The sequence below is a fragment of the Hyaena hyaena genome, unplaced genomic scaffold, assembly GCF_003009895.1.
Source record: "Hyaena hyaena isolate Hyena2069 unplaced genomic scaffold, ASM300989v1 scaffold_6, whole genome shotgun sequence".
NCBI classification, from domain to species: Eukaryota; Metazoa; Chordata; class Mammalia; order Carnivora; family Hyaenidae; genus Hyaena; species Hyaena hyaena.
The window spans coordinates 3911259-3938540 of NW_024080638.1; the positions used below are offsets into that span (position 1 = coordinate 3911259).

Here is a 27282-nt window from a genome sequence, read left to right on the forward strand (position 1 = left end):
AGGAAAACAGTTATCTCGGTTAACGAAGGAAGAAATTTTAGTGACAAAAGTAGAGGTAACGCCGAATGAGGAGATGGATCAACAAGCTAAAAAAATACATATACGTAACACTATAAACAGAAGACTTTAAAGACAAGCGCCAAGGTACAACCTACAAAATGAAATCAGTTATTTTTACAGTCTTTCCATGAATCTACACTATACATTTTTGATGTATATTCAAATATTTTTATTTTTCAATAAAGTCTTTTTAGTTTTGTTATTCGATTTTTCATGTTTCATTATGTCTTTTTTTAATTTTTCTCTTATTTTTCATGACTTTATCTTTCAAGGCAAAATTGCCTTCTGGCCAAGTAGAAAATGTTTGCAGCAAAAATGCTCGTGGCAGAGATGCTTCTGGTGAAAATTCTGGACACGTGTTTGTGTCCGTTTGTGGATTTTTCCTATTTTTACCAATCTATTTATCTATTGCTAAACCAGCACAGACTGCCTTAATGACTTTTGTTTTAACATATGTTTTCAAATATCTGATATGATAAATCCTATTCCCTTTCCGATCTCACTTTTCTTTTCTTTTTTCTTGACTATTACTATGCACTTACTCTTCCAGATTACGCCACAACTCAAGTTACTACCAAAACAATCCCTTTGGAATTCAGATTTGGAGCATTAAATATTATGGATTAATTTGAGAGAATATATTCATAAGGAATATGATACTTTTCACCATTTATTCAGAGCTTTTGAAATGTCCTTCAGTTCGAATTTTTTACTTTTCCCTGAAGGAAAGCAACATATCTTATTAATTTAATCTCTAGATATATTCGTTTTCTCACAGTTGAAAATGAGATTTATTATTACATTCCCTCTAATTTTATTCTACTAGATACACACAATTACTGACTTTAGGATATTTGGGATATTTCTGCCTCTGGCCACTTTGCCAAACTCTCTTACTAAATATAATTCATTTATATTGTAAGAAGATAATTTTGTTTCTTCCTTTCTGGCATTTATTTTTTGTTTTCTTCGCTTATTGCATTGGTAAGGCCTCCACTGATACTGAATCTCAGCAGTCATTCTTATTTCTGAAGTGTGTAGATTAGTATCTAGTGTTTCCGCGTTAAACTTTCGTTCCTGACACATTCTACTTACCAGTTATGAGATAGCCCTTGTACTCTTAGCTTACTAAGAATCTTGAAAGATTAGCATGACTTACGTGGAGGGAATTCATGCTATTCTTAACTGAACACTACTTCCTTCCCTAAGGGCTTCAAGAAGAACTGTTCTTTTTCAATATCACCATCAAGCAAGCCTGTCAGTCCAGTTTTTAAAATTCATTTTTCAGGAAATGACATGACATTTCCCCGTCTATTCTGGCACTTCTCCAAGACTCCATGGGTTTTCAAAGCATAGTGATGCTGACTCAGCAATGACATATACGAATTTTCTCATTATTCTTCATGGCCATTTTTCTCAGCCTGAAGGCCTGAACTAATTGCAAGACAGCAAAGTATTTCCCGACTACTCTCTCATCTTGTACTTCAATTTCCTTCACTTTGTTCTTTTCACCCTTGAGGGTTAGTGTATTGACTTGTTTACAGGTTGCAAAGGAAAGTCTGTCTGTCCTATTAATCTCATATACCATCCTCAAGAATGGCTAACGTAGGTAATTTCAAAATAAAATCTTAAAACAAAAAGACTGTCATTAAATTTTTTAATCTTTTGGCTCCAACTAAACCAGGCATCTATAAAACTTTAAAAGTCCTTTAAGGGATGCCTGGGTGGTTCCGTTGGTTAAGTGTCAGAGTCTTGATTTTGGCTCTGGTCACGATCTCACAGTTCATGGGACTGAGCCCTGCATCAGGCTCTGCACTGACAGTGTGGAGCCTGCTTGGATTCTCTCTCTCCCTTTCTCCCTCCCTCCCTCCCTCTCTCTCTCTCTCTCTCTCTCTCTCAAAATAAACATTTTTCAAAAGGTCTATACCTTTGTTTTTCTATGTTTCACCTTCTTTCTCTTCAAATACTGTCTTTAAACATTTTTTAACATTTATTCATTTTCGAGAGACAGAGACAGAGCATGGGGGGGTGGGGGGGAAGCTGGTGGGCAGAGAGAGGAGGAGAGACAGAATCCAAAACAGACTCCAGGCTCCCAGCTGTCAGCACAGAGCCCGATGTGGGGCTCAAACCCCCTGACCACGAGATCATGACCTGAGCTTAGGTTGGATGCTCAACTGACTGAGCCACCCAGGTGCCCCTTTAAATACTGTTTTAGAGGAGCCTGGGTGGCTTAGTCGGTTAAGCGTCCGACTTTCGCTTAGGTCATGATCTCGCGGTTCGTGGGTTCGAGCCCCGCGTCAGGCTCTGTGCTGACTGCCAGCTCGGAGCCTGGAGCCTGTTTCAGAGTCTGTGACTCCCTCTCTCTCTGACCCTCCCCTGCTCACGCTGTCTCTCTCTCTCTCCTAGAAATAAATAAAACATTTAAAAAAATTTTTAAAAAAATACTGTTTTAAATTTTTGGCCCCTAAAAGCCATTCTCTTTCAGATGATGTATGATACATTCATAGTCCATAAGAAAAATATTCCCTTTTCGACCTATCTTCTCTTTGACATGAAGGACTAAACCCTGAGTTCTACTCATTTCACATGAACAATTTCAAGATATAAGAGTCAGTTTTTCCCAAGGATCTTGCCACTTATACATTTCCAACCTCGTCAGTCTTCCTTGCTGTCCAGAATGAACAACAGTGACACTGGCAGTGTTTCCTCTACCTTCGAAACAACTCAGTAATCAGGCAGGAAAGGGAAGAAATCAACAGATGTTCTGCTTTTAATGAAATGCCAATGTCTGGATGGCCAAGAAATCCCCCATAGGTACTGTGCCAGCTTGAAGTCTCTCCTAGGAAAACACAATGCGCATCCTCTATCCGAAGTCCTCTGGCATCCGGTCTAGGTTGCTCACTGCACTTACCGTGTGCTGCCTGGACGGAGTAACCCTTTGATCTGTTCCTGGAGCCTGTCTCAGCTCCGCAGCGGGGTTCCTGGAGGCAGGAACAGCTTCTAGGTAGCCCACACAGCACACAGCCTCTCTAAACACCTTCTGGAGGAAACTGGTGGGGGCAAACTGGCTTCTGTTTCCCTTTTAGCCAAAGTGGGGACAATTTCACATTCCTCGTCAGAGCCAAAGCATCCGGGAGATAGTGACAAATATCTCAGTAGAGCTGCCCAACTGATGGACCTTGGATGGGTTGCTGCTCAAGTAGCCTTGTCTGCTTACCCCAGTGTGCTACACAAATATGTCATTTTCTATGTGTGCCAAGGACAAGAGATACCCTCCAGTCCATGTCCTGTCCACTGGGCTGAACTGGGGCTCATCCCTTGGGGCTCTTAGCAGAATCTCAGCTACCATGTTTTTACAGCAGATGGTATCAGCCAGAATCATACTTCCTGGCTGAACACTAGTGCATTAATCATGCTCTCTAAATACTCACAGAGGAAAAAATGCAAAAGCTAACATTTTTGTGCCATCTATTACCTTATTTGATCCTCTAACAACCATTTGAAGAAGGGACAATTTTTATTTCCTTATTTAACAGGTAAGGAAATGGGAACAGAGAGACTAACTTTCTCCAAGTCACACAGCCAGTAAATGGCAAAGCTGGGATCTGAACCCAGGCAACCTCACTCTAGAGCCCAGGGCTCTCTTAAGCACTAAGAGGCTGCCATCCCACCATGGGGAAAAAAGGAGCATTACAATGACATTAAAAGAACACTGGTGGGGGAGGCACCTAGGCAGATCAGTCACTTAAGCGTCTGACTCTTGGCTTCAGGTCGGGTCATGATCTCACGGTTTCATGAATTCGAGCCTCACATCGAGCTCTGTGCTGACAGTGTGGAGCCTACTTGGGATTCTGTGTGTGTCTCTCTGCTCCTCCCCCACTCAGGCTGTCTCTGTCTCTCTCAAAATAAATAAGTAAACTTAAAAAAAATAAAACACTGGTGGGCACTTAGTTTTGGTGTTGCTACTGTTTAGCGATGTGACCTCAGGTAACTCATCACTTATCTGGGCTCCAGACACTGCAGTTTTGGACAAACATCTAGTAAGTGTTCATATGCCGGGAATTACAGCTCAGTGAAATAATCTGATTTGTGCCATGTCCGATCGAGAGATAAGAGAAGGTGCATTTGCTCATCTTGGTTTCCAGGATACCTGTCACTTTTTTCAATTTTAATTTAGTAGAGGCTGAGCAGAATAGGTCATTAGACTAACATACTGCTACAAGTTCTTATTAAATTCAGTGCAAGCATACTATTTGTAAGAAGAGAGTATGTTTGAAAAACTGTGACTTTTTAAAAATGGGCTTGAGGAGAAATTTCCTATCAACAATCTTAGAAATGTGACACATTATGAGTGTTAGGTCTGTCAATTAGGGTCGATTTCTTACAGTAACTTAGAGGTTTTATTCTTTTATAAAAGTGACTAGAGGGGCACCTGGGTGGCTCAAGTTGGTTAAGAATCTGACTGCAGCTCAGGCCATGATCTCATGGTTTGTGAGTTCGAGGCCCGCATCGGGCTCTGTGCTGACAGCTCAGAGCCTGGAGCCTGCTTTGGATCCTGTGTCTCCTCTCTCTCTCTGACCCTCTCCCCTGCTTGTGCTCTCTCTCTCAAAACTAAATAAATAAATATATTTTTAAAAAAATGACTAGAGAGTAAAGATGAACTGACCTCATTTCCCCCTTGTCTGAAAAGGTCAAATAATATTTTTTCGGCATGGTTTAGATTCCTTTATATAGACAACTACTTGGCAGATGGAAAATTTTCTCAATTTGTTATCTCTTTCAAGACATCTTCCAAGCAATCAATCTGGAACTAATTCTAGCATTAGCACAGGTAATGGCTGAATCCATAAGACTGGAAGCTGTTGTTTTGATTGTTGATTAACCGCCTGTAGCCAAAGGCTGTGTATCTTCTTCAACATCAATTCCCGGTGCCTATTATAGTACTTGGCACAGCATAGAAACACAGTCAATATTTGTTGAATAAATGTTGTAGTGCATTACATTTTAATTCTCCATTGGTAATTTATCATGTGTCTGTTCATAAAAGCTTCACTTTGGTCACGAGTTCCCAGTTGTTCCTAACATTCAACGGCCTCTGTAAAATTATAACATCTTCTGCACCTGAAGGAGTCAGGAGAGCCTTTTCACGTTCGGTGGCAGCTGGGTCTCTGTCCTGTGTGAGGCAGAGTAGGCTAGAATTATCCTTTGAGTCTGGAATTATCCTTTGGCGAAACTGGTTATCAGAAGGTTTCAGTGAATTTTCTGCCAGAAAACCGTTTTAACCTCACGTAACTCTTACTAAGTTTATAATGTCTCTCTGAATTGTTTGAGGCACAATGTGGTGGGGAAGGGCTCTAGAACTTTGTGGGGAGATCTAGGATTTTAGCAATTCTGGATCAATTGCAGGATCTGAGCCCAGGGAATAAATATTTCATGAGTTCATTTTTGCACAGAGGCTCATGACTAAGAGTTTATTCAATCTCTTTCCTGCCTTAAAAAAAATACTGACACAAATATAGTTGTTTTCCTTTACAACATTCACTTGTAATAAATTTAACAGTGCTTTCCCTTCTTGGTTTCTCATGGATTTTTTTGGCCTCTCCTTTCTGCATTCCAGTGCCCACTTTCTGCGTTAAATGAAGATTTTTTTTTTTTTCAGGTGGATAGCAGCATGGGCAGACTCGCCCCTAGCCACTGCTTTCAATGCATCCCCAAACAGGATCACACGGGAGCCCTCAAGGAGCGGCACGACACAACAATCGTTGCCATGAAAGTGCAGCTTCAAATCGTGAAGAATAGCGTCTAAGGAGCCAGTCTTTGCACTTCGCAAGAGCCATGGCAGACTTGGGCGGGTGCTGGCACTGTTATTTTTCCACTGTGCAGACACCAGCCGACTCACCAGAATGAATGAAATGAAACTATTATCCATTCCAGAATGAAGTTCAGGTTCGATGCATAAAAGGCGTGCTCTGTGAAGGGCAGGTCTTAGACATTCTAATTGCATAAGATACCAGTGTGAACAGGCGCGAGCCGAACACCGGCTGTGCATTTCTGAGGTGATACCGATGAGGATTCATCTATTTTGGTTTTTGTTAGTGTCTTAAAATCCCTTCAAGTGAGCTTTTCTCTGTTCCTCAATTCTTGTAGGTTTTCCAGAAGCTTCTATCATAAACATCCTGAGTTAGCCTCTGAAGCTATACACTGGGCCCAATTTTAAGGGCTTGTTTAATTGCCTTGACTATAGATAGAGCATCTATTATTCAGCCACGGAATGAAGCCAGTGGAGCCGTTAGCATAGCAACACCTCTTGCTTTTGAGGTTTCAGCTGCAGAAAGTGGATGTTTAAGACATTCACAATTCAGTAGGGGATGATTAGGTAGGTTCTGTGGGTTTCTTACAACATGAGCCTACGGGGATGTTCCTCTAATTATTCTAACCCTATTTAGTGGATTGCCCAGACTTACAGCAGTTTTGGTGTTCTAAATTCTGCTGCCTTTTCTCCAATAAAACCACTAGCATGTCTTGGGATGCAGTGGGATTTTAGACCTGGTAAGTTGGAACTTTAATTGTAACTAAAAGTAAATCCCTCCTTCCCCGCTCAATGCACCAGGGACATTCACAGTGTTGGAGAGGGTATTTAAGAAGTTGGAGTAGAAAGTTCTCAACAAATTCCCAAATAGGAAAGGAAATATGGATGTTAGAAATCAAGTCCTTTACGCTGGCTATTTTCACATATTCCTTTTTCTGATCTCCAGGGCATCGTATCATACTAAGTGTTATCTGAGCTTTTGGAAATCTGCTTTCAAAAATACCTGCTCAAAATCAACTCTTTCCATCCTTCCTTTTCTCCACTGGTTAAAAGGCTATCATGATAGGATTAATTTACTTCATCAGTCTGATCTGAGCACAGCTTAAGAGCAGAGGTTCCGGATGGTTCAGAGAAAATAAATGAACAGATGTGGATGTTCAGAAAGATGGAAAGGTATGCAACCTTGCTTACAGAGAAATACAATTAAGATGGAAATTCTGATTTTTACCCATTAACTAACAAAGGTTTAAAAGAATCAGCTAAGGCTAGGAGCCTCCTCCCTGGAGGATCACAGAAGCCCTGTCAAATTGCTGGTGGGGTAGGGGTCTGGAGGAGGAGGTGTAATTAGGTAGAGTATCTTTAAAGTGAAATTTAGTTAGGCAACGTCCAAATTAAACATGCACATATCTGTTTACCCAACACCACTTTCAGGGAGCTTTACTACAGATAGGTTTCCTCAAGTACATAAATGGAATGTATAAGCACAGCAGAAAAATTATACTTTTAGAGATTCGAGGCAGCCTAAGTGACCATCAATACTGACTGGTTAAATACATGTGCTGGTTCACACGCGGATTAGCTCTAGATTAGCAGGAAGAAACGCTAACAACGTTTGCCTCTGGGAAAAACTAGGAAACTAGGGAATAAGAAGGTGGAAACGAAAAGTAATTTTTAGATTTTTAAAAAAATTTTTGCCACTGCATTACCTACTAAAGAAAGGTGAAAAAGCACAGCAGTTCCCTTGATTACTGACTTTCTACTTATTCTCGTACTTGTTAAAAGCCTCCTCTGCTTTGTGTAAGACGAAATCCTAAGCTACACAAGGTGGGGATTGAGCGGATGTTGTTTTCATTCACACAACTTCTGGATCCAGAATTGTACCAGCAGAACGGATTCTCAGTGGTATCCCCAGTTCCCTCCCTGCCGGTTCTGCCGTGTGCAGATGGGTAAGCATTGTCCACGTTCTCCGTGGCCAGTTAGTTTCTAGTATTGTCAGACAGAAATATCATTTTTATTTCTTTTTATTCCCTCTCAAAAGATCCCCATGGTGTTGCTGCTCTTAGCTTGTTAGAGTTTCAGAGACGTGTCTTTATGTATTGTGTTAACCCCCTTCCATCTGATCTTTCTCTCGGAACCAAGCACCTCTTTCCATTGCTAAACTTAGACCATACGTCTCAAGCCATCAACCTTTAACACAGGCCGTTCCTTGAGCAAGACTTTGAATTTCCTCGGCCCGTTTCTCACCACATGGACTGCTAAGGCCTTAAATCTCAAAAACCAACAACACTGGCCACTAGCCAGTATCAAACATTGTGCCGAGCACCTTACCTACATACTGTCATTTACTTCCATTTGGGGATGAGGAAAATGAGGCATAGAGAATAAATCGGACAAAGGTCACATGGCTGGTGTGTGGCAAAGTTGGGATTCAGACCTTGTGGGACTCCAGAGCATTCACATTTCACTTTGTCAGAAAACGGTGGGGCACACACCCCAACAAAATCACCACTCCACACCGGACCTGCAGTCTGTCCCTCATCAGCGTGCAGCATCCTCGCTTCTGCAAACTTCTGCCTCTTCCCCACACTGGGTTCTAAGCCTGATGTCAGTCCCTACGCTGGTGTGTCCATGCCATCTTCTGCTCCAGCGGGGTGCAACTGTCTAGCCCCTTGCTTCCGGAGGGAGGAGCGCAGGATGACGACGGATTCAGTCTGACAGACTTTGGAGAGGGAGGTTATGATAAAATGAAAGCCATAGAAAGAAACTCTGGACTTTTCACAATCTTCTGCTTCACTGTGTACCTACTAAACAAGTGAAAACATAGCTAGCTTCTTATTATGATGTATTCATTTACTTTTTGATTCGTGCCTACGAATTAAAGTTAAAGAGTTGGCTTCTAATGAGAGTTAAAATTGAACCCTCCCTCCCCAAAAATGAGGGCACACCAGATAGGAAGCGAGATCCTGCACTTATCCATCTCAGAATCTTCTGGTGACTTAAAATGAAGGTTCCTTAGGTCTTACCACCAATCACTTAAATAAAGCCTAGAAGTCTCCTCTTATTTTTATTTATTTAGAGAGAGCAAGCGAGCAAGCGAGCAAGAGCGAGTAGGGGAGGGGCAGACCAAGAGGGAGAGAAAGAGAATTCCATGCAGTCTCCGCAACATCAGCACAGAGCCAGACACAGGGCTCGAACCCACAAACCATGAGATCACGACCTGAGCCAAAGGCAAGAGTTGGATGCTTAACTGACTGTGCCACCCAGGCACGTCTCCATTTTTAATAAGCTTTCCAAGCAATTCTTTGATTCCCTAATTTTGAGGAAGGTCACCAATTTGCAGAATTATTTAAGATTTCCTTTGCTGAGGCTCGGCTGACTGTCATTTTCACATTAGTTTCACCTTTTAGATGCCTCTGGGGGCTTCTGAAAAAAATGTGCTACTTTACGTGTGCAAAGTGACTCTTTCCTTAACAGCAGTTTGAGGTTTCCCTCTCCCTGCCCCCTTATGCCAGGCCTCCCGGAGGGAAATGGCAGAGGCAAATCATCCTAAGCCTACTTAGGGTATTTACCAGGTACTTTTAGAAGACTTGGTCAGTCAGGGAACTGACTTAGAGCTAAGTTTGGGAAATATTGATTTGAAGGATCAATATGGCTGCTCAGGGAGTTCTTTGATGAGCTCAGATCTTAAAAGACTAGTTAAAAGCTGGAAAGTCCAGGGCAACAAAAAGGATCTATTATTAGTTGTGTTCAGACCAGGACCCAGGAGGCTGGAGTCACTGACCTGGAAGGATGGTACCATACTAACAGGCAAGGAGGAAAAAAAAAAAAAAAAAGAAGCACTCCTGCACTGTCCTTATTCCTTCATCTTTGCTGTTCAGGAGAACCATTTTCGGTGGAAATGGTAGACCAAGAAATGAAACAGGCAAGAGGGGTTTGAAGGCCAAGACAATTACCTGGCATGATTTCAAGTCTTTCAGTCCATATGAACTAGAACAACCTGACAACACTGCCGATACACTGTCAGATACTCTGAGGGATCACAGAAAAATAAGAAATGATACAAGACCAGTAGGTTCCTCAGTTTCAGAAATGCAAAAGTCTAATTCCATTGGTTATGGAATCCTGAGGTTGGTTGTGCAGGCAGGTAATACTCCAGAAGAAATGACGAGTTTGTGAGCTCCGGGAAAGAAAGCGGTGAATCATCTCAAATAAGGAGTGTTTCATAAGAAGAAAATAATGCTCAATCTCTGCTCCGTTGCAAAGGGGGTTGCTGAACGAATCCAGATTCTAGACTGCTAGAGGAGGGATGGTAAAGTGTTAGGGGTTACTAGAGCCCTGGGAGGGGGTGGGGAGGGGTGTAACAGGGTTATTAGCTAACTAGTGATGGTGATGGACAAGGTTACTTACTGGACCACAGGTGTGCAGGGATATGGGCAATCACTAGATGCTGGAGGTAGGGAGTGGCTCCCAGTTAGTAACCGGATTCTGGGGTAGTGAGCTCTTGAACATAATCTAGCAATAGTCTCACAGAGATGTAGATCAATAGGGTCCCAAATTATGAGATGATTACTGGTGGGAAGCATTAGAGCACAGGGACCAAGAACATGGGCTGGGAGTCAGAATTGCACATGTGTGACAGTGTGCAAGCTGCTTGGTTAAACCCTAAGCCTGAGCTTCCCCATGTGAGAAAGGAGGGCACCATCCACCTCACAGAGCAGCCAGGAAGATCAAGTGAAGTATCACACGGAGCGCTGGAGCACGCATCTGGTCACCAGTCTCCGTATATTACTGTGGATCCATGTCGTCCGGCTGGTGTTTCCAGGATCTCCTGGCTGGACTGTCCTCTGCCTTGTAGCAGCAACACTCATCATTACACCAATGCTTCATATGAGAACACCGCAGACACACTGGGTAACATTCAGATGATGAAACCGAAGCCAGAACACAGGTGATGGTCAATGTCCTACTCAAAATGTGATGCCCTGGACTGAGTAGTTGCTCGGATACTTTGGACCATCTCAGAGATGATGTGCTGCCTGTTATCTGGCTAGATATTTCTGTTAGAATGAAGGTGGAATAATTCATTTGTTGAGCAGACATTCATTGAGCACCTGCTATCTATCAGGCACTGGGGAGCAAAGGCAAATATGATACAAAGCTCCTACTTAAGAAGCATAAAGGCTCCAGGATAAGATGAACAAAAGAGGCAGTTTTAATGTAAAGTCGTGAATGTGATGTTGACATAGGAGGGCTGAGGAGCAGTCACAGAGCAGAGCACAGAAATGAATCCAATTTGCAGAGGTGGGGATGGCTGGAGTCCCTGGGAGAAGACCGCATCCGAGTGGAGGTATAAGGGGTGAGCAGGAGTTGGGCAAAGGGGACAGGAGTGAGAGCGTTCTTGGCAGAAGAAACGGGATTTGCAAAGCACAGGTGGAGGCAACAGCAGGATATGGTGAATGCCAGGAGCCACAAGCAGCTTGGTGGTGCAGACATTTAAACAGAAGGGTGAGAAATGGGGCGAATTAGGCTTGAGTAATAGGATGGAAGCAGACAGCAAAGGAATTCCATATCCACATAGAAGGCCTTGGACTTCACCCTCTGGGTGATGGAGAACCCTGGCAGATGTGGAGCATTGGAACAACACAATTGGAGCATTTCCTTAGAAAGATTCCTCTAGAGACTGTGAGGAGAATGAGCTTGTCGGGAGCCTGGAATCAGGGAGACCAGGGAGAGCACCTCTCAAGGTCAGGGTTGACAAGGATGGGAGACGTGAGCAGACTTAGGGACTTCCTGGGTACAGGTGGCAAACGGAAAGAGAGCTACAGATGGTATGGCGGGTAGAAGAGAGAAAATTGGGCAGACATCTTTTTTCTCCAGCAAAGATGATGAATTTGACTTCTGACATGAGTTTGAGCTGTATATGGAAGACAAAGGTTGAAACATCCATCTAAAATCTCATAGGAGTAGTCCAGGTAAGAGACAATGGCTTCAGGGTCAACAGCTATAAAACTGCACCTGCATGAAAAGTCCCAGGCAGACTGTGATGGAGACAAAAGACGTAGGCAGAGGAAGGACCCACAGAAAACACCAGTATTTAAGAGGAAGACACAGGGAGAGGCTGTTAAAAAGACAGAAGAAAAAGTCAAAGAGCTGGAGAAGCAGATATTGAAGAAGCCAAGGGAACAGGGTTTCAAGAAGCTGTGAGTGAATGACCACCACCATCACATGAGAAAGGTCCCATGAGTTGAGGGATGAGAAGTGTGCACCTCATGTCGCAATTAGGAGGTCATAAGTATATATATATATATATATATATATATATACTGGTTAAACTTTGTGGTTGCAGACAACTGAATCCACTCAAATTATTTTAAACAGAAAGGTATTTATTAGAGGGGATCCATGTACACCATATCCAGGGGACCACAGACACAGGTTTGGATGTCTTTCCACCAGCAACAGCAACAGTCACCAGGACAAATGCCCACCCTCATCACAGGACTGTTATGGGGGAAACACACTCTGCCACCACTTCACTCAGTCCAGCGCCTGTGACCAGTTACTAGAACCTTCACCACAGATGCACCAGATGAAGAGATGCTTCAGCCACTGTGCCTACATGAGCCGCTCTTCCCAAGGGCAGCTTCATCCTCGGACGAACTTGCTCCACGTCACCTAACCGAATGTTCACCTCCAGACTTTGGAGAGCTCACGGTCCCACTACCTACGCCATCCACAGATGACACTTCTGCACAATGTAAAATGAAGATGGAGTCCAAAAAGGCAAGAGTAATCTTTATTCCTTGGAAACACATTTGTAAAAATGGATCAATAAGATTAAAAGATTCAGAACACATTTATTTGTATGAGGCACAAACACTGAGGATCAAAACATCTGCTACGACAGAACACACCTGTAAACAGATTATCTTAGGAGGAGTTTATCGGTGATGGACTCCATCGTGCGAGGCCTGCAGTGGAGCCCCTCCTGCTGGGCAGATTTTGTGGTAGCCAAAAATAGATGAGACTTTAGCAGTAAAATATCTTAAGAGATGTCAATACATTTTTTTTAAAAAAGGCTGAGAGTAGGCCAAATTACATATACTTAAATGGCATAAGAATTGTTTTTTCACAAAAAGACTAATGAAAAATTATCTCAGGTGTATCAAGAAAAAGAAGTTTGATTTGTGGCTTGAAATGGGGGGGTCCGGTGGGGAAATAAATATTTTGGTACAAGTTCTACCCTAAAAGACAGCCTGTTGATAGCTGGTACTACAAAATACGCAACGCCCATCCCATCCTTTTCCACAGAATGCTTTGGCACAGTTCCATTAAAATCTTACACACTTTGATTTGAGCCATAAATGATATCGTGGATTTCATGTTGCTTTTTAAAAGAGTATAGTCCAGGGTAAAAACCCAGCCTCAAATTCTATAAATCTGACAGTATGTATTCACAATTATGTCTTCTGAAATCAGGCAAGTTAGCAGCACCGATCAATAATTTAAAAAAAATTAATCTTGTACTTGAGCAGCAAATTCTATCAAAAGGGATGCTATGCGATTTACGATTAGTAAAACTGCTAAGATTCGATGTGGGTGAACTGCTTTAAGATCACAAATTCAAAGCCTCCCCGAATTTACATAACAAGTTATATACGTTCTTGCAGCCCTCTTGTTAGAGAAGGGGAGTTCGCGGTTTTCCTATGAGCTATTTACTTTGAATGTTACATCCTCAGACTAAAAATATTGACTTTCAGTACGATCAGAGAACTTTAGAGCTGGAAGGCGCTTGGCAATCACCTAGTCCTACCCGCTCTTTTCAGATGAGGGAAGAGGAGGCCAGCAAAGGAAAAAGGCTTGTCCACCATCTCACCACAGCCAGGCACGAACGAGCCCAGTGGTCTCAACCGCAGCCCAGGCTGTAGGGTACTCTACATAGCTCTATTCCTAAGTTCTTCTGGTTTTATTTGGTCCCATTCATTAAATAACAGAAATATCAAGTACATAGCAACATGATAAACATAGACTTTTACTCCAATTTTAAAATCAGAATATTAAAATGATTCCTGAGCCTTTCACTACCTTCATTTTATTGAGAACACAGTCGACGGTCAATTATTCCTAGTGATTGTGGTGATTTTCAAATATGTACACGGACTCCGGAAACACCTTTCAGAACTATTCCTCAAAGACACTTTTGCAGACGCATCTATGTGACGCCAGGACATGTCTCATGGAATGTAATGAAACCATGTTGGTGAGCGGAGGGGAGGTGCGTCAGTCTCTCAAAGTGCAGTCATGAGTTTATCTCGGTACATCACACTTTGCACTCCTCCTAAGTTCTTCTGGTTCTGGTCGTGGACATAATCGAAATGGCCGCCACCTCCACCGGCCGACGTTTCCCAGTGTGGCCTGTCATCCTGAAAGCATGGCCTGTTTTGTTGGCAGAGTGAATGGTTAGCGGGAGGGATGGAAGAAAATGCACAAATGTGAGTGAAACAACATGAGCACGAGGGAAGCGGGCGGGAAAAACCATGAACCACGTGAACGGGGATGGCTTACAAGCTGAAATGAGTGGATTTGCTAAGGTATGTTTAAGATTCAGATGCGGGTGGTCTACCGACTTCCAAGTCGAGAAGAGCTCAGTCTGCAGCCGTACCACATTTCTCAAAGGGCACCTTGGGGATCCCTCGGTCCGGGGGAAGTCAGGTGAAAAAGGTTTCTTTCCCAGGCACCTCTCAGGGCTGTGAGCACGCTAACATGCACTGTGAATGCGTTAGGCAGCGTCTGCCAGCACGCCGGACCAATGAACTCTTGCCTCCGGAGAGCCTGGCAAAACACTGACTGCGGGGGCGGCGGGGGCTGGGGGGGGCACCCCCAGGGACCCTGACCCAGTAGGGCTGAGGTGGGGCAAAGAATGCAACAGCAGGCTCCCAAGTGAGGCGCACTTTCTCAGCCTTTCTCAGAATCCCCACCGCGAAGTGCTGGGCAAGGTCATGCCTCAGAAGGAAAACTAACGCAATAAAATAGGCGAAAAGAAGTGTAAAATTCTGCAAAAATAAGGTTAATAAAAATAGCACTTCTAGAAGTCTCTTCTGTTTCTTATATCTGGAAAACAAACTGCCTTCGCAATACCCAGGAACATTTAGAATGATTACTCCGCTGGGCTGACTAGCTTTAAAAAGCTACCCGAATATCAAGTGTTTATGATCAAATGGCACTGTTGTCCTCCAAGGTCCCCCCAACAAAAGTGGCAAGAATTCTCAAGAACTAATTGCTCTCATTTGCCTTGCTCCAAATGGATTTATTTCCATCATTCCATTCTCTGTACTTTCTCAAGCAGCAAGGCTAGCAACCTTACCAAGAAATAACTTTATGCAAAGCGAATTCACCAACAGAAAGAGCTTCACACATAAACACCAATTAAGACTGATCTAAAATTCAAATCTTAAAAGGAACGTTTGCCTTTACAAAGCTAGCGTTAAAACACTCTCGAGCCTAACTAGAAACCCAGTAAGGCAGGTGCCAGTTTACTTGCAAAGGACTGTGGTAGGTTAGGGCAGAGGTGAGTAAAACACAGCCCTCAGGCTAAATCCCACTCACCATCTGTTTGGGTAAATAAGTTTTACTGGAATGCAGCCCTGCCTATTCACTTCTGTCTAAGGCTGTGTTGAAGCTACAACAGCAGAGTTGAGTAGTTGTGACAGAGACCACAAAGCTGAAAATACTGATTATCTGGCTCTTAACAGAGGAAGTTTATTGACCCCTAGATTTAGAAAAAAGATCCACAATCACAAAAAGCAACCCCTCACTCCATCCCTGAAAAAAGTCCTTTCAAAAAACCCACAACAAAAATCCCCAAGCCTGAGGCACATTTTTAGCAACCGAATTCTTAGGACAGGAAAATGTTACTTAGAAATTTTAAGAAACATTTCTAACACAAAACCAAACCAAAAATATCTAAGGTTAGAATGACTCAAAAAACAAAAAACAAAACCCAATTCATTTTCATTTCATAAAGCAGAACTCTGGTACATCCAGACCCATCACTGGCTTCTTTTGCTCTGCAAATTATTAATCTCTGCCGTGACACAGCAGCTCTTAACCGTGGTTTCTGATGCAGACTTCTGATTCGTAACTAGGCAGAATTTGAGTCTTTCCAGAGAAAGGGAGAACTTTCGAGAGAGTACAGCTCTGTGAGCTCAAGCACTTACCTTACATTTGGAGAGTGAGGGTGCCACCGAGGCTGGCTGGGGTGGATATTGGGATGGTATTGAGGCTAGAAATGAAATACCAAACTTGATTATTCAATGACCTTTTGATTTCAATGGTCTTCATCTCGTTTCTCTTTTACTGGCATCCAGCTGAGGGGCCCAGGGCTGTGAATGGAAAGGCTAGAACTAAACCCTGGATGGGAGGTGGCTTCCCAGGATGATCACATTTCCCCTGTGACAAAGGCGGGGTTGGGGGGTGGCAGGGGGAAGCTGCCCTCGGAAGAAAGGGGAAGCATCTGCCTGGAAAGGATCCCCTGGATGGCCAGGACGGGCAGCATTCATCTCCCAAGGGAATAGATGGACGACACCCAAGATATGGGGTGAATGGCAGGCAGGCAATATTTTCTTCAGAAACAATTTTTGTCATTGCTGAAAATGATGACAACCGTGCGTAAGCATGACATCTGCAAACACAAGTGAACTGGACGGGGACATTAAGTCAGCAGGATTGTGGGCGAACACTTTCTCCCTTGTTTAAACGGTAAGAATAATTTTCTAAAATGTGATCCAGAACCTAGTACCAAACCTCCCTGCCCACATGGCCATCACCAAAAACAAACAAAACCCCAAACCATTCAGAGCACTTATCATCCTGATTAAAACAGAAGGAAAAAAGAAAGGAATCTGTCCATTTAAAAATGGGAAAACAGATCCAGACTGATGACTCACAAAACGACCAGGGGTGAAGACACAGGGGGCCTGGCTGGGTGACGGGGCTGTCTACCCGCCTCTGGCCTGTAGAGGGCGGTGGCCCCAGGCAAGGTCAGAAGCCGTGGGGCTTCTTTCTCAAGGCTAAACTTTCTGTGGAGCAAATGAGATCCTCCTGACTTTTAAGTCACTACAGTCCTGCCACCATTATTCTTTTAATTATTTCTTTCCCTTCTTTCCTTCCCCTGCTGTTTTGGTTAATAAGCAGAAGCCTGCCTGTCTGTATTATGGAAAATTCTCAGTAATTCTGTTCATTCAGTTTTCAGGAAACTGAGATGCCTCCCTGCCTATTCTGTATTCCAGTGGCTGTTCTCCTTCAGAGATGCCTGTCAGCAAGCTAAGCATGCAGCCCCCTAAAGAACAGGCTACAGGAAAAGGGAATCTGGAGAAAAGATCTCAGGACCAGAAGCTGAAAGCTGACCTCTCTTAGGGAGACAAAGACCTAGAGTTTAGAAGATGTGCCCATAGCTGAAACGCTTCCAGTATTTTGGTCACACAGCCGGGCCCCAAATGAGGCTCCGCCGCCGTCTGGATCTTCAACAAAAGGGAATCACCTAGAATGGAAATAGACCTTCTGTTCCACTCCCTGTTTTCAAACACAAGCAAATCAGATTCATTAGCGAGAGGTGGGTACCTCATCCATAAAGACCGGAAGGATAGTCCCAAACCTTCCTTGATCTCCTTCGGTAATTTACTCACACTCTAAAGCTGTCAAGAAGCACTTTTTTAATGTTAACCCAGATGGTTCTCATGGGGGCAGTTTTTTCCCCCTGGGGATAGTTGGAAATATATATGTGCATTTTTGCTTGTCACCATGACTGCAAAATTGCCTTTTAACTACTGGGCAGAGAAGAGGGAAGCTAAGCATCCTGTAATTCTTGAGACAGTCCCAACAATGAAGAATTGTCCCTCCCCAAAATCCAACAGTATCCTTATCCAAGCCACGGCCATCTATCCTTTGCAGTTGGCCAGCCTCACTGAGCTCACAAGACAGACGCTCCACTCCCGTCCTCCTGAAAACTCTCTCAGCACTTGCAACCTCTGCCGGTCAGGCCACCTCTCAGGGTGTTTCCTGGTCAGTTCATTCCCAAACCTTGACAGAGCAACACGGAACCTCCAAGAAGGGTAAGGTGTGGAGGGCCAGTGGTTGCCAAAGGTGTTAAGAGACATTTAGGTAACAGTTTTTGTGCAAGTGAGTTCCGGGAACAACTTCCTCCATATTCACTCTGAGCAGGGAATACTTGGCTTTATTTTCACTTTTTTCTTGCCTTCAAGCAGGGACCGCCCGTCCACAACACTTCCCTTCCCCCACAGCCAGCCACTCACACCTGAAAATTCCTCCAAACCAAATCTGTGGCCAGAAGACTGGCCAATCTGTGACTGAGAAGATTCAAGAACATAAACAAGACAATGAGATGGGGAAACCCAGCTTCTCCCCTACCAGGTTCAAAGCACTTTTTACATGTTATTTCCCCCAAACTCAGAAGTCATGTCCGGATTCTGCACCGTGGGAACATGATTTCATGTACAGAAGGTGGTATCGCAGAATTCTTCTGAAACATAATTCGGGGACCTCGTAAAGATCACGTACACTGGGATCCTGCCCCCATCTAAGGAATTAATATCTATAGACAAAAGATCAGGAAAGGCACTAAACTAGAATAAACACTCGCAGGTGACCTCATGGAGTAGCTTCTTACTTGTGACATCCAAAGCCAGACTCGTGATGGGGCAAACCTGAGACTAATGTCCTTGGACAGAACCCACCCAGGACAAGAGAAATGGCCCCAAGGGAGGAGGCCATCAGACATCAACGCTGCCTCTAGGCACAAACCTAGTAAGTGAGGGACACGCTGTCAGCGCAGCTCATCAGAACCCGCTTGGCAGCTCTGAAGCTCTCGGATGCCCAGACCTATCCCTAGAGCGTCTGATTCATCAGCCCGGGGTGAGGCCCAAGCACCGGCCATATTTTTAAAGGCTGCCAGATGGTTTTAATGTGCAGTGGGGTTGAAGATCACTGGTGTGGGTGATTTCCGATTAAGAGGATCAGGGAAGACTGTGTGGAGGAGGTGGTTTCTGAGGGGATTAATGCACAGGCAGGTAAGGGGATTTCGGCAGACAGCACGGACAAAGGAACAATGGAAAGAAATTCTGGGGGCACCGATTATGTGATTCTCTGAGAGCTGAACATATGATGTGTGATAAGGAGCTGGAAGGTGGGAGGGAATAACGTAGGAGAGCAAGTTGGAGCCAGGTTGTAGAAGGCCGTGAATGGCCAGCAAGGGCCACCCCCAGGTAACGACGGATGGGCGGGCGGGCGATGAGGGCCCTGGTCGGCCACCTCATAAAAGAGCAAATCACCAGCCATGGAAACTTGTCTGTGCTCCTTCTGCAGGCAACAGGCCTGGCACAATGCTTTACAAACTAGGGTCTAGAAACCAATGCTCCACTGATAACAGATACACTATCAGAAACAGGCAGGAAGGTGAGGAGCTAACTTTTTTTTTAATTGAGGGAGGGATTGTTCACTATCAAATGATTTGGGGAAACAATGGATCAAGAAAAAAATAAAACGTGTCTTTTTTGCAGAATTTCTCAGTACTTCTGACACCCCAGTGGGGGCTGTAAGATCCAAGAAGGAGAAAGGAGGACACACTTCCTGAACGTGTGACTGAGACCTCCTTTCCTGGAGGCACATCTCAAGGGACTCCTGTTCCCTAGGCTTAGAACACGCAGACAAAACAGGGCTTCACTTGAGTGCCCCTAAGAGGTTGTGTTTGGCCACCCAGAAACTAAACATATGTCTCTGCGGTTTGCCAGCTGATAAGGTCAAGAAAAAATAGGCAGCTGAAATGACCAACAGGGGCCAGGAGTCACAGAGGAAGGCTCACTTCTCACTGTTTTCTTAAAAAACCAAGCCCCCCACCCCATAGCCAACAAAAAGCATGTTATTATTTCTTCAAAATCTGACTATAAGCATAATAACCACTTGATGCAGAAAATTTTGAAACTTTAAGAAGTATTCATGAAAATCTTTAAAAGCAGTAGCTCACCTGGTAATTATGGACTTCAGGATTTGTTTTAGAGCTATAGAAAAGAAGGGAAAAATTGTAATGTAACAGGTTGTAAAGCAGCACTATTAGTGATTTATTTAACGATCATAAATCCTAGACACCACCTACACTGTTAGGAACTTTCACGAACACCGCCTCTTTTTGGTTATTAGCTGTTTACATGAACATATAACCAAGGAAACTAACAGCAACTTCCATTCATCACTTTCAAGCTCACAAATTGAAACATGAAGGTAATATTCAGAATCCTGCTTGTCACACTTTGGTGACAAAAAGGAGGTCCTTTCAGTTGGGACAAAGCAAGTAATTTTAGCTCTCATTCCAGGTGTGCACTGGCACTGCTGGGTGGCCCCAGACAGCTCCAGCGATGCCCAGAGCTTTTTCCCACTGAAGGGAGAGCTACCAGCCACCTCCGAACATCTACCGCTATGGGTTCCGCTGCTATCAACAATGTCGCGATCCCACCACCACTGTGGAATGCTCATTCCATACCAGACTCTGTACTGGGAACTTCGGATCTGTTACTGTTTAATCCACACCACAAGGCTATGAGGTCAATAACTGGTACCACCTCATTTTACAGATAAAGGAAAGGTTGCCTAACAGAAGTTAGCAAACCTGCTCAGGGTCAGTCAGCTAGTGAGTGGCCAAGCCAGGGCTGGAATGGGTATCTGCCCAGTCCTGGAGCCCACCTACTTTCCACGCACTCCAGCTGGCTCCCTGACGGTCTGAGAAAAGGTACTACGCTCCTCATGCACGATCCTATTTTGATGGACTCACAAGTATAACCACTCTGGGTAAATTTAAAAAAAAAAAAAAAAAATATATATATATATATACACACACACACACACGCACACATATATGGGTGGGGAAGGCTGGCTTTGAGCATAAATGCAACGTGTTTCCTACATAAGACTGGCATCTACCAGGAGAAACACAAACAGGGCACAATCACTGGGCTATGTTGCTAGGGAGGTGTGCTTGAAATCAAGGTTTATTGCTTCAACAACGAGAGAAACATTTTATTGTTGAGTCTTGCTCGGGGTCTAAATGGCTCTGCTTCCAGTTTTCAGAGAGGGCTAGTGCACGGAGCCAGGCTCTGAGCCAGATTCACTTCCAGCTGGATTTCAGCCGGAAGGTTAAGTGTTCTACAAGGTACTATTTTTCTGGTATCACCTCTGCAGCCCAGAGCACAATTTCATCCCTGGCTCCCACAGCAATCCTACTCACCCCGGGATCCCACGGGCTGTGAAGAGCAATTGAGCAGCTGCGAACAGTGGTTATTAGCTCATTTGTTCCTAAAGGGTATATTTACTGGGTTTTTTTTGTTGTTGTTGTTCCTGGTGGACATTTTTTTTAAGTTTGTTTTGGTTCCCAATATATATAATCTCCACTAGATGCTAAAAGGAAAATATAATTTTATTAGGGGAAACCAAGCCAAACACTCACTTCCTTAGCAAAGGAAAGGAATGTTGTAACTCACAGGCCCCTGAGAATTAAAAGCAAGACACACTGACAGGTGGAGAAAGGTGCAAATGCTTTGACTTACTACCTGCCATGGGGATCCTGGAGAAGGGCGAGCCCACAGGCCAGCAATGAACCCATGTAGGAGCCCCTCCCTCGGGGGGCAGGTGTGTTACACGGCAGTTCAGCCAGACTCTGCAGCCCCGTCTCCAGAGGCTGAGAACCGAACCCAGACATGAGCCGGCCGCCTGCCGCCCAGCAGAAGCCTGGAGCCAGAGGCATGGGGCTGCGCTTGGCTGCTGTGCGATACAAGGGCTGGTTACGTTCTAGCCCCCGGGGCCCTTGCAGGTCTCTGAGGCTGCCTGGGGGACAGGGGTCAGATGTCAGAGCACCAGGCGGGCACCAGCCCCTGCCTCCCTGGCTGGCTCCGCCCAGGGCGGCTCCACTTCTGCGTGTTGTCTATCTCGGACTTCTAGGTCAGGTTTCTTCTGGGGTGTGAAAATCAGAGACTAAAAACGTTTGGGCGAACACTGATCTAGCCCAACTTCCTTGTTTTCAAAGAGGAAAAGGAAGCCCAGAAGGAAGACCGAAGGCACCAGCGCTGGGTTAGAGCAAGGCTGGGACTAGGCAGGAGGCCTTCTGGTCCCCTGGCCTGGGCCCTTGTCGCCAACCAGGGCACTGCTTACCCGCTCCACCACATGTCGGGCTCTGCCCGCGTGCATGTGCAGGGTACACGGCACAGTCAGGCTGGGCTCATCTCTAAGGCCTCCTCAGCAGCCTAAGACCTGTGCCTGGGACGACCCAGGGGCTAAACCGGGCTACCAGTGCCTGGAGCTTGGATACCAGGGCCGAAGCAATGACAGCCTGTGACGCTCCAGCAGGAACAGCTGTCCGCCTGAGACAAAACTCGCATAAGCAGCTGTTTCAGAGAGAGAAAAACAGGGATGTGCAAGGTGGGACGGTGCTTCTCACCGGACCACAAACTAGAATCACCTGGGGGCCTTTAAAAAACCGCAAAGGTGACTGGGGGCCCCTTCCAGAGATTGATTCATTGAGCTTGGGGTATGGCCTGGCTGAGGGGCACATTTCAAGGCTCACCAGGAGAGTCCATGTACAGGAAAGATCAAGAACACTTGTGCCGGGGGAGGGGCTGGCAAATGACACCCCGGGCCAAATCTAGCCCCCCTGTATTTGTGAGTAAAGTTTTATTGGAACACAGCCTTGTCCTTTCATTTATGTACTGTCTATGGCTGCTTTTGTGTACCACCCACAGGGCTGAACAGTCGTGAAAGACATGGCATCGCCTACGAAGTCCAAAGTATTTACTATCTAGCACTTCACAGGAAAAGTTTGTTCACACCTGTGCTGGAGTTTCAGTCTCGTGACACGTTCTTTTTTCTGTAGGAAAGTCAATAAATGTGTTTGGTAAAGGTGTCCTACGTGGTATGACCATGAAATCTGCACATCACTAAGCGGATCCGGCATTTGCTCTCACGGAGTGTTTGCTCAGGAGCACGGCCTTCCCTTCCCATCACCACCTGTCACGCCATCAGCACAGCGTGCTGTACACATTCCTCTCACCTTCTTCACCCACTGTTGTCATAAACAAAGCACAAAGCAACACAAACAAAGCAGCTGTGTTTTTAAAAAGAAAAAAAAAAGAACTGTCTTGGAACATTCCATCGTGTACTTCTTGAAAACCAGGAGGGTGGTACAGCCAGGCAGCAGAAAAAGCGGGGGAAAATCACCAGGTGACTCACTCTGTGGTTTAATTGTATTAAAGAAAAAGTCAACATTGCGAATAAAGACAATAATTAGAAGAGCTGTACCCCAGAGTCTGGGGGCACTTACCAGAACTGAGCCGCTATCACCGGGTTGCTTGCTTTATAGGAAAAACAGAAAGGTATGCCATCTTAGAGTGCTGTATCTTTTTTTTTTTTTTTTTTACCACGCGATGACAAAGACCAGGGTGGAAGTTTCTGTGGTCTCAGAGGGGACCCAAGCCCAGGGGGCAGAATCTGCACCCTAGCTCTTCTTTCTGGAGGAAAAGTCTCCTATCCACTGTGTCAAGCCCTCCACTCACTCAGCGAATGCCGAGTATTCTCCCAGGGCCAGGTGCTCCCAGATACAGAGAGACAATTCTGGCTCTCAAGGGGTTCACAGTCTTGACACAGAGACAGAGAGGTGTATAAAATCAAAGACGGCAGAAGGGGATGATAGAAGCTGAAATATAAGCCTGACAGTACCCGAGAGCTCAGGTCAGACTTTTGTCACTGGGGCGGAGATGTGAGTCTGTGGAAGGGACCATGGACAGAGCTGAAGCTTGTCTATCTAGACTCCATTTCATTTCGGTAGCTCAGTTGAGCATCTGACTTCAGCTCAGGTCATGATCTCCCGGGTCGTGGGTTCGAGCCTCGCATTGGGCTCTGTGCTGACAGCTCAGAGCTTAGAGCTTGCTTTGGATTCTGTGTCTCCCTCTCTCTCTGTTCCTCCCCTGTTCGCACTCTGTCTCTCAACAATAAATGTTAAAAAAAAAAAAAAAAAAAGAGTAAGGCACTTAGTCAAATGAGCCACCTAGGTGCCCCACAAGGTTAAAGATCCTAGAAGGAGGCAAAGTATAGGTAAAGTTCCGACAAAGCCCCACTAAGTCCTGAGTGACACAAGAAAACCCTGTGAGTAAGTGATATGTAGGAGGGGGCTCCGGGGGTGGAGAGTGCAGAGGCCATGCCATGAGAAAGCCTGCAATTCAGTGTTAAACTAGGTGTCCTGAAGGGAGAAACAATCAAGTGTAGGCAGAGGAGAACTAGGAAGTCGGAAGTGAAGGCCAGGTTTCAACGAGCCTAGCTTGCTCATACATCGACTGGTCCTGTATGGGGTACCAGGCGTCAGAAAGGCATGAAGCCATAGTAGTAAATGACAGACTAGGCTCAGGGAGTTCTGGAAAAGGGGGAGGGGTAGGCATCCTAGAGCCAGGCTAAATTCAAGGGCAGGATGTGTGTGGACTGACTGCAGGTATGGAGGCTAGGACTTAAAAGTTCTAGATCTGTTCTTATGTGGCCAGAATTCTGGTTAGCCTAAGACCGATGTTCACATTTGAAACTCTAAGATGGAGGAGAGAAGGAGTGGTTTTTCCTCTAAGACACAGCATCATTCATTGGGGCAAAAAAACGTGGTAACCTATGATATTCCTGAGATCCCAGGTCCCAGGTCCAACAGACATGAAGAGGCACAAGAAAAGAAGTATGAAAACCAGGGAGAAGATGAACACATCCAGTGGGAAAAACTAAAGACAGCGGATGGCAAAGGTGGCCTGGTTCCCATTAAGAGAATCCTTCCCACCAGTGTTTTGTCAAAAGCTTGAGAATGACAGAGTAGAAGAGCAGAACGTTCCTTTAAGAACAAGGAACGTTCCTTTACCAAGCTCCCTGGGGCTTAACCAACTACACCATAACGTAAAATTCCAAGTAGAATGACAAACACACCACCTTTGAATGTCGAATGTCTCCGGGATGGATAGCGTTTACTAGGCTTCCGCTCAAAGGTGCTGGTTCTTCGTAACCTGGCCCCGTGTGTGGCCTGATACTCTGTCCGCCCGCTGAAAAGCAAATATTTTATTGCATGTTACCAATATCAGAATATCAGTACATCATACATATTTGGAAGTGCTTTGTTTTCAAGAGCTCCAGTGTAAATTTCAACTTATCATGAACTCGTTTGGTAAAGACACACACTAAATTTAGCCTTCCATTAGCAATAAAATCATCTCTGCCAAATCCAAGCTGTAGGACAGGGGCAGATATTTCCACCAAGAGACAAAGCCCGTAATTTAGGCACCAGACACTTGGCTGCACAAACCAAGCAAGTCCAAGTACCTGCAACATCTGACCGAGAGCACAATGATTCACAAATGAAATAATCTTTCATAATACACGTTACACAGGCATTTAAGTCTTTTAAAAGGCTGTTATCGGTGACCACTTAACTAAACCCTGGCTCCCCTTACTATGCCAAGGGAAACATTACTTCTTTCATCAAGGCTTTCTGGGTTTCAAGCCACGTGTAGTCCCACTGCGACTTCCAGGAAGTACGATGTTTTTATCTGATCGATCACTGCTTCATTCCAGCCCTACTCTTGGTTGATGATTTATCACAGGGAAGGGGCCACGTGCCACCAGCTCTAAGTGTCTCCAAGGGGCCACCTTGTCTCCAAACTCCCCTTCCTTCTTCTGGAGGGTGCCTGGTCTGGACCAAATCCTGGGGGAGTTTCCTCCAAGGATGGAAAAACCTGCCTCGGCAACCTCCCCGAGAGCCATTTCCCTGTACGGTGATAAATCTGAAATAAGCACATCTTTTGGCATATTAAAGCAAGTTCAAGGACATGCCATCTGTGGGCAGAGGTTATAAAACCATATGAAATGTTAGAGCTTATAACAGCGATTCTCAGATCTGTGAGTGGGCCTCAGAAATCAACCCTGGGAGGGCACTTAAAATGCACATTCCCAGGGCTTGCTCATGAATGCACATGTGTGCACCCAAAGATTCTGATGACAAGGGTCCCAGATGAGGCCATAAATCCCCATTTTTAATAAAACTCCCAAGGAGTTATCATGTGTTTTGAAATACACAGCCTTACAATCATAAGTAAAAATATGTGAACAATTAAATTCTCCATGTTTTCAAGGTCTCTTCAGATTTAAATAATACCAAGTCTATCCTGGGCGCCTTGCACACACACGGAGGGACATCTGCTCTTATTCTTAATCAATGACAGATTTCTGGATGTCGGCACACAAAAGGCAAGAGAGTAGTGGTTAGAATAGAAGGCCCAGACTGCCTGGGGTTGAATCTCAGCTCTGCCACTTGACGCTGGGCAGATTATATAACCCCTCAGCCCTAGTTGCCTCATCTGTACGATGGGGATAATCAGAGGACCCATCTCATTAAGTCTGCTGGAAGGATTATATATGGGTTCATGAAAAGCTCTAGCACAGTTTTCATTCTACGTCTGCCCCGCCCACTACAGCACCACCTACCTCACGTGCACTGAGCACTTAAAGTGTGGTTAGAGAGACAGAGGAACTACATTTTAAAATTTACTTAATATTAATTAATCTCAATGGCCACCCAATCTACTGTTTTAGATGGCACAGGCCCAGCTAAATGCCAGCTATTCACAATTTTGTTATTAGCCCCGTTTTATCAATGAGGACGCGGAGGCTAAAACAGCTTCAGGGACTCAACCAAAGGTCAGATCTTACAAAAGAAGCAGGAACAGGACATCCGACTCAAGCATCTGGACACGCAGATCCACTCGCTGCGCCATTCACAGAAAGCGTCACTGATACCCCTCTTCGAAACATGGCATCCACGTCGTGAAAAAGAGCGCCCACCTGAATCTGAAGCGAGACCCCAGCCGGATGAAGTCTGATCTGTTGGATTTGCTATTTCCCGGCGTCCGCAGGCGGAAGAAGGCGTGGTGCTCCACCGCACATTTCCAGAGGTGCTTACAGGTCCTGGCGCTGTCCAGCCGGAATACGAACGTGTGCTCTTGCTCCCGTCCCTTGGAGGTGAAGCAGAAGGTTCGCGTCTCAGTGGGGGCCAGGAACGTCAATGAAGGAATATTTGCAGCAAGGAGGGAAGCCAGGAGCGAGGCTTACCTGATCGTCATCCTCCACCACCACCAATGTCAGTTTGCTCTTTTTAAAATCCATTTTGGTAATTTTAGGCCTGGCCAGAGAGAAAACATTTTAAAAGTACAGTCTGCAGGAAAACTATCTACACAAACAGCAGTTTTCCTTTCTACTTTTTAAGCTTAGATTTGCTACAGAAATCATTCATTCATTCAAGCGTGATTATCCAGAAGTTTCATTGCCACTGCCAAACCCCC

At 44.9% G+C, this 27282-nt stretch overlaps 1 protein-coding gene across 3 annotated transcripts in view; it reads right to left on the bottom strand.

The window, feature by feature from the left end:
• Positions 1-27282, bottom strand: part of EPB41L4B (erythrocyte membrane protein band 4.1 like 4B) — a 132188-nt gene that overhangs the window by 40900 nt on the left and 64006 nt on the right. For 2 of the 3 annotated variants that reach the window (XM_039239940.1, XM_039239948.1), the window contains exons 10-15: positions 27053-27122; positions 26786-26955; positions 24881-24990; positions 23247-23277; positions 19908-19941; positions 16087-16151 (exon numbers count right to left, since the gene is read on the bottom strand). In XM_039239940.1, the coding sequence (XP_039095871.1) occupies positions 16087-16151; positions 19908-19941; positions 23247-23277; positions 24881-24990; positions 26786-26955; positions 27053-27122 (480 nt within the window). Of the gene's footprint in view, positions 1-12234; positions 14306-16086; positions 16152-19907; positions 19942-23246; positions 23278-24880; positions 24991-26785; positions 26956-27052; positions 27123-27282 lie in introns of those variants that run through there. The other variant, XM_039239929.1, reaches the window with a different exon arrangement.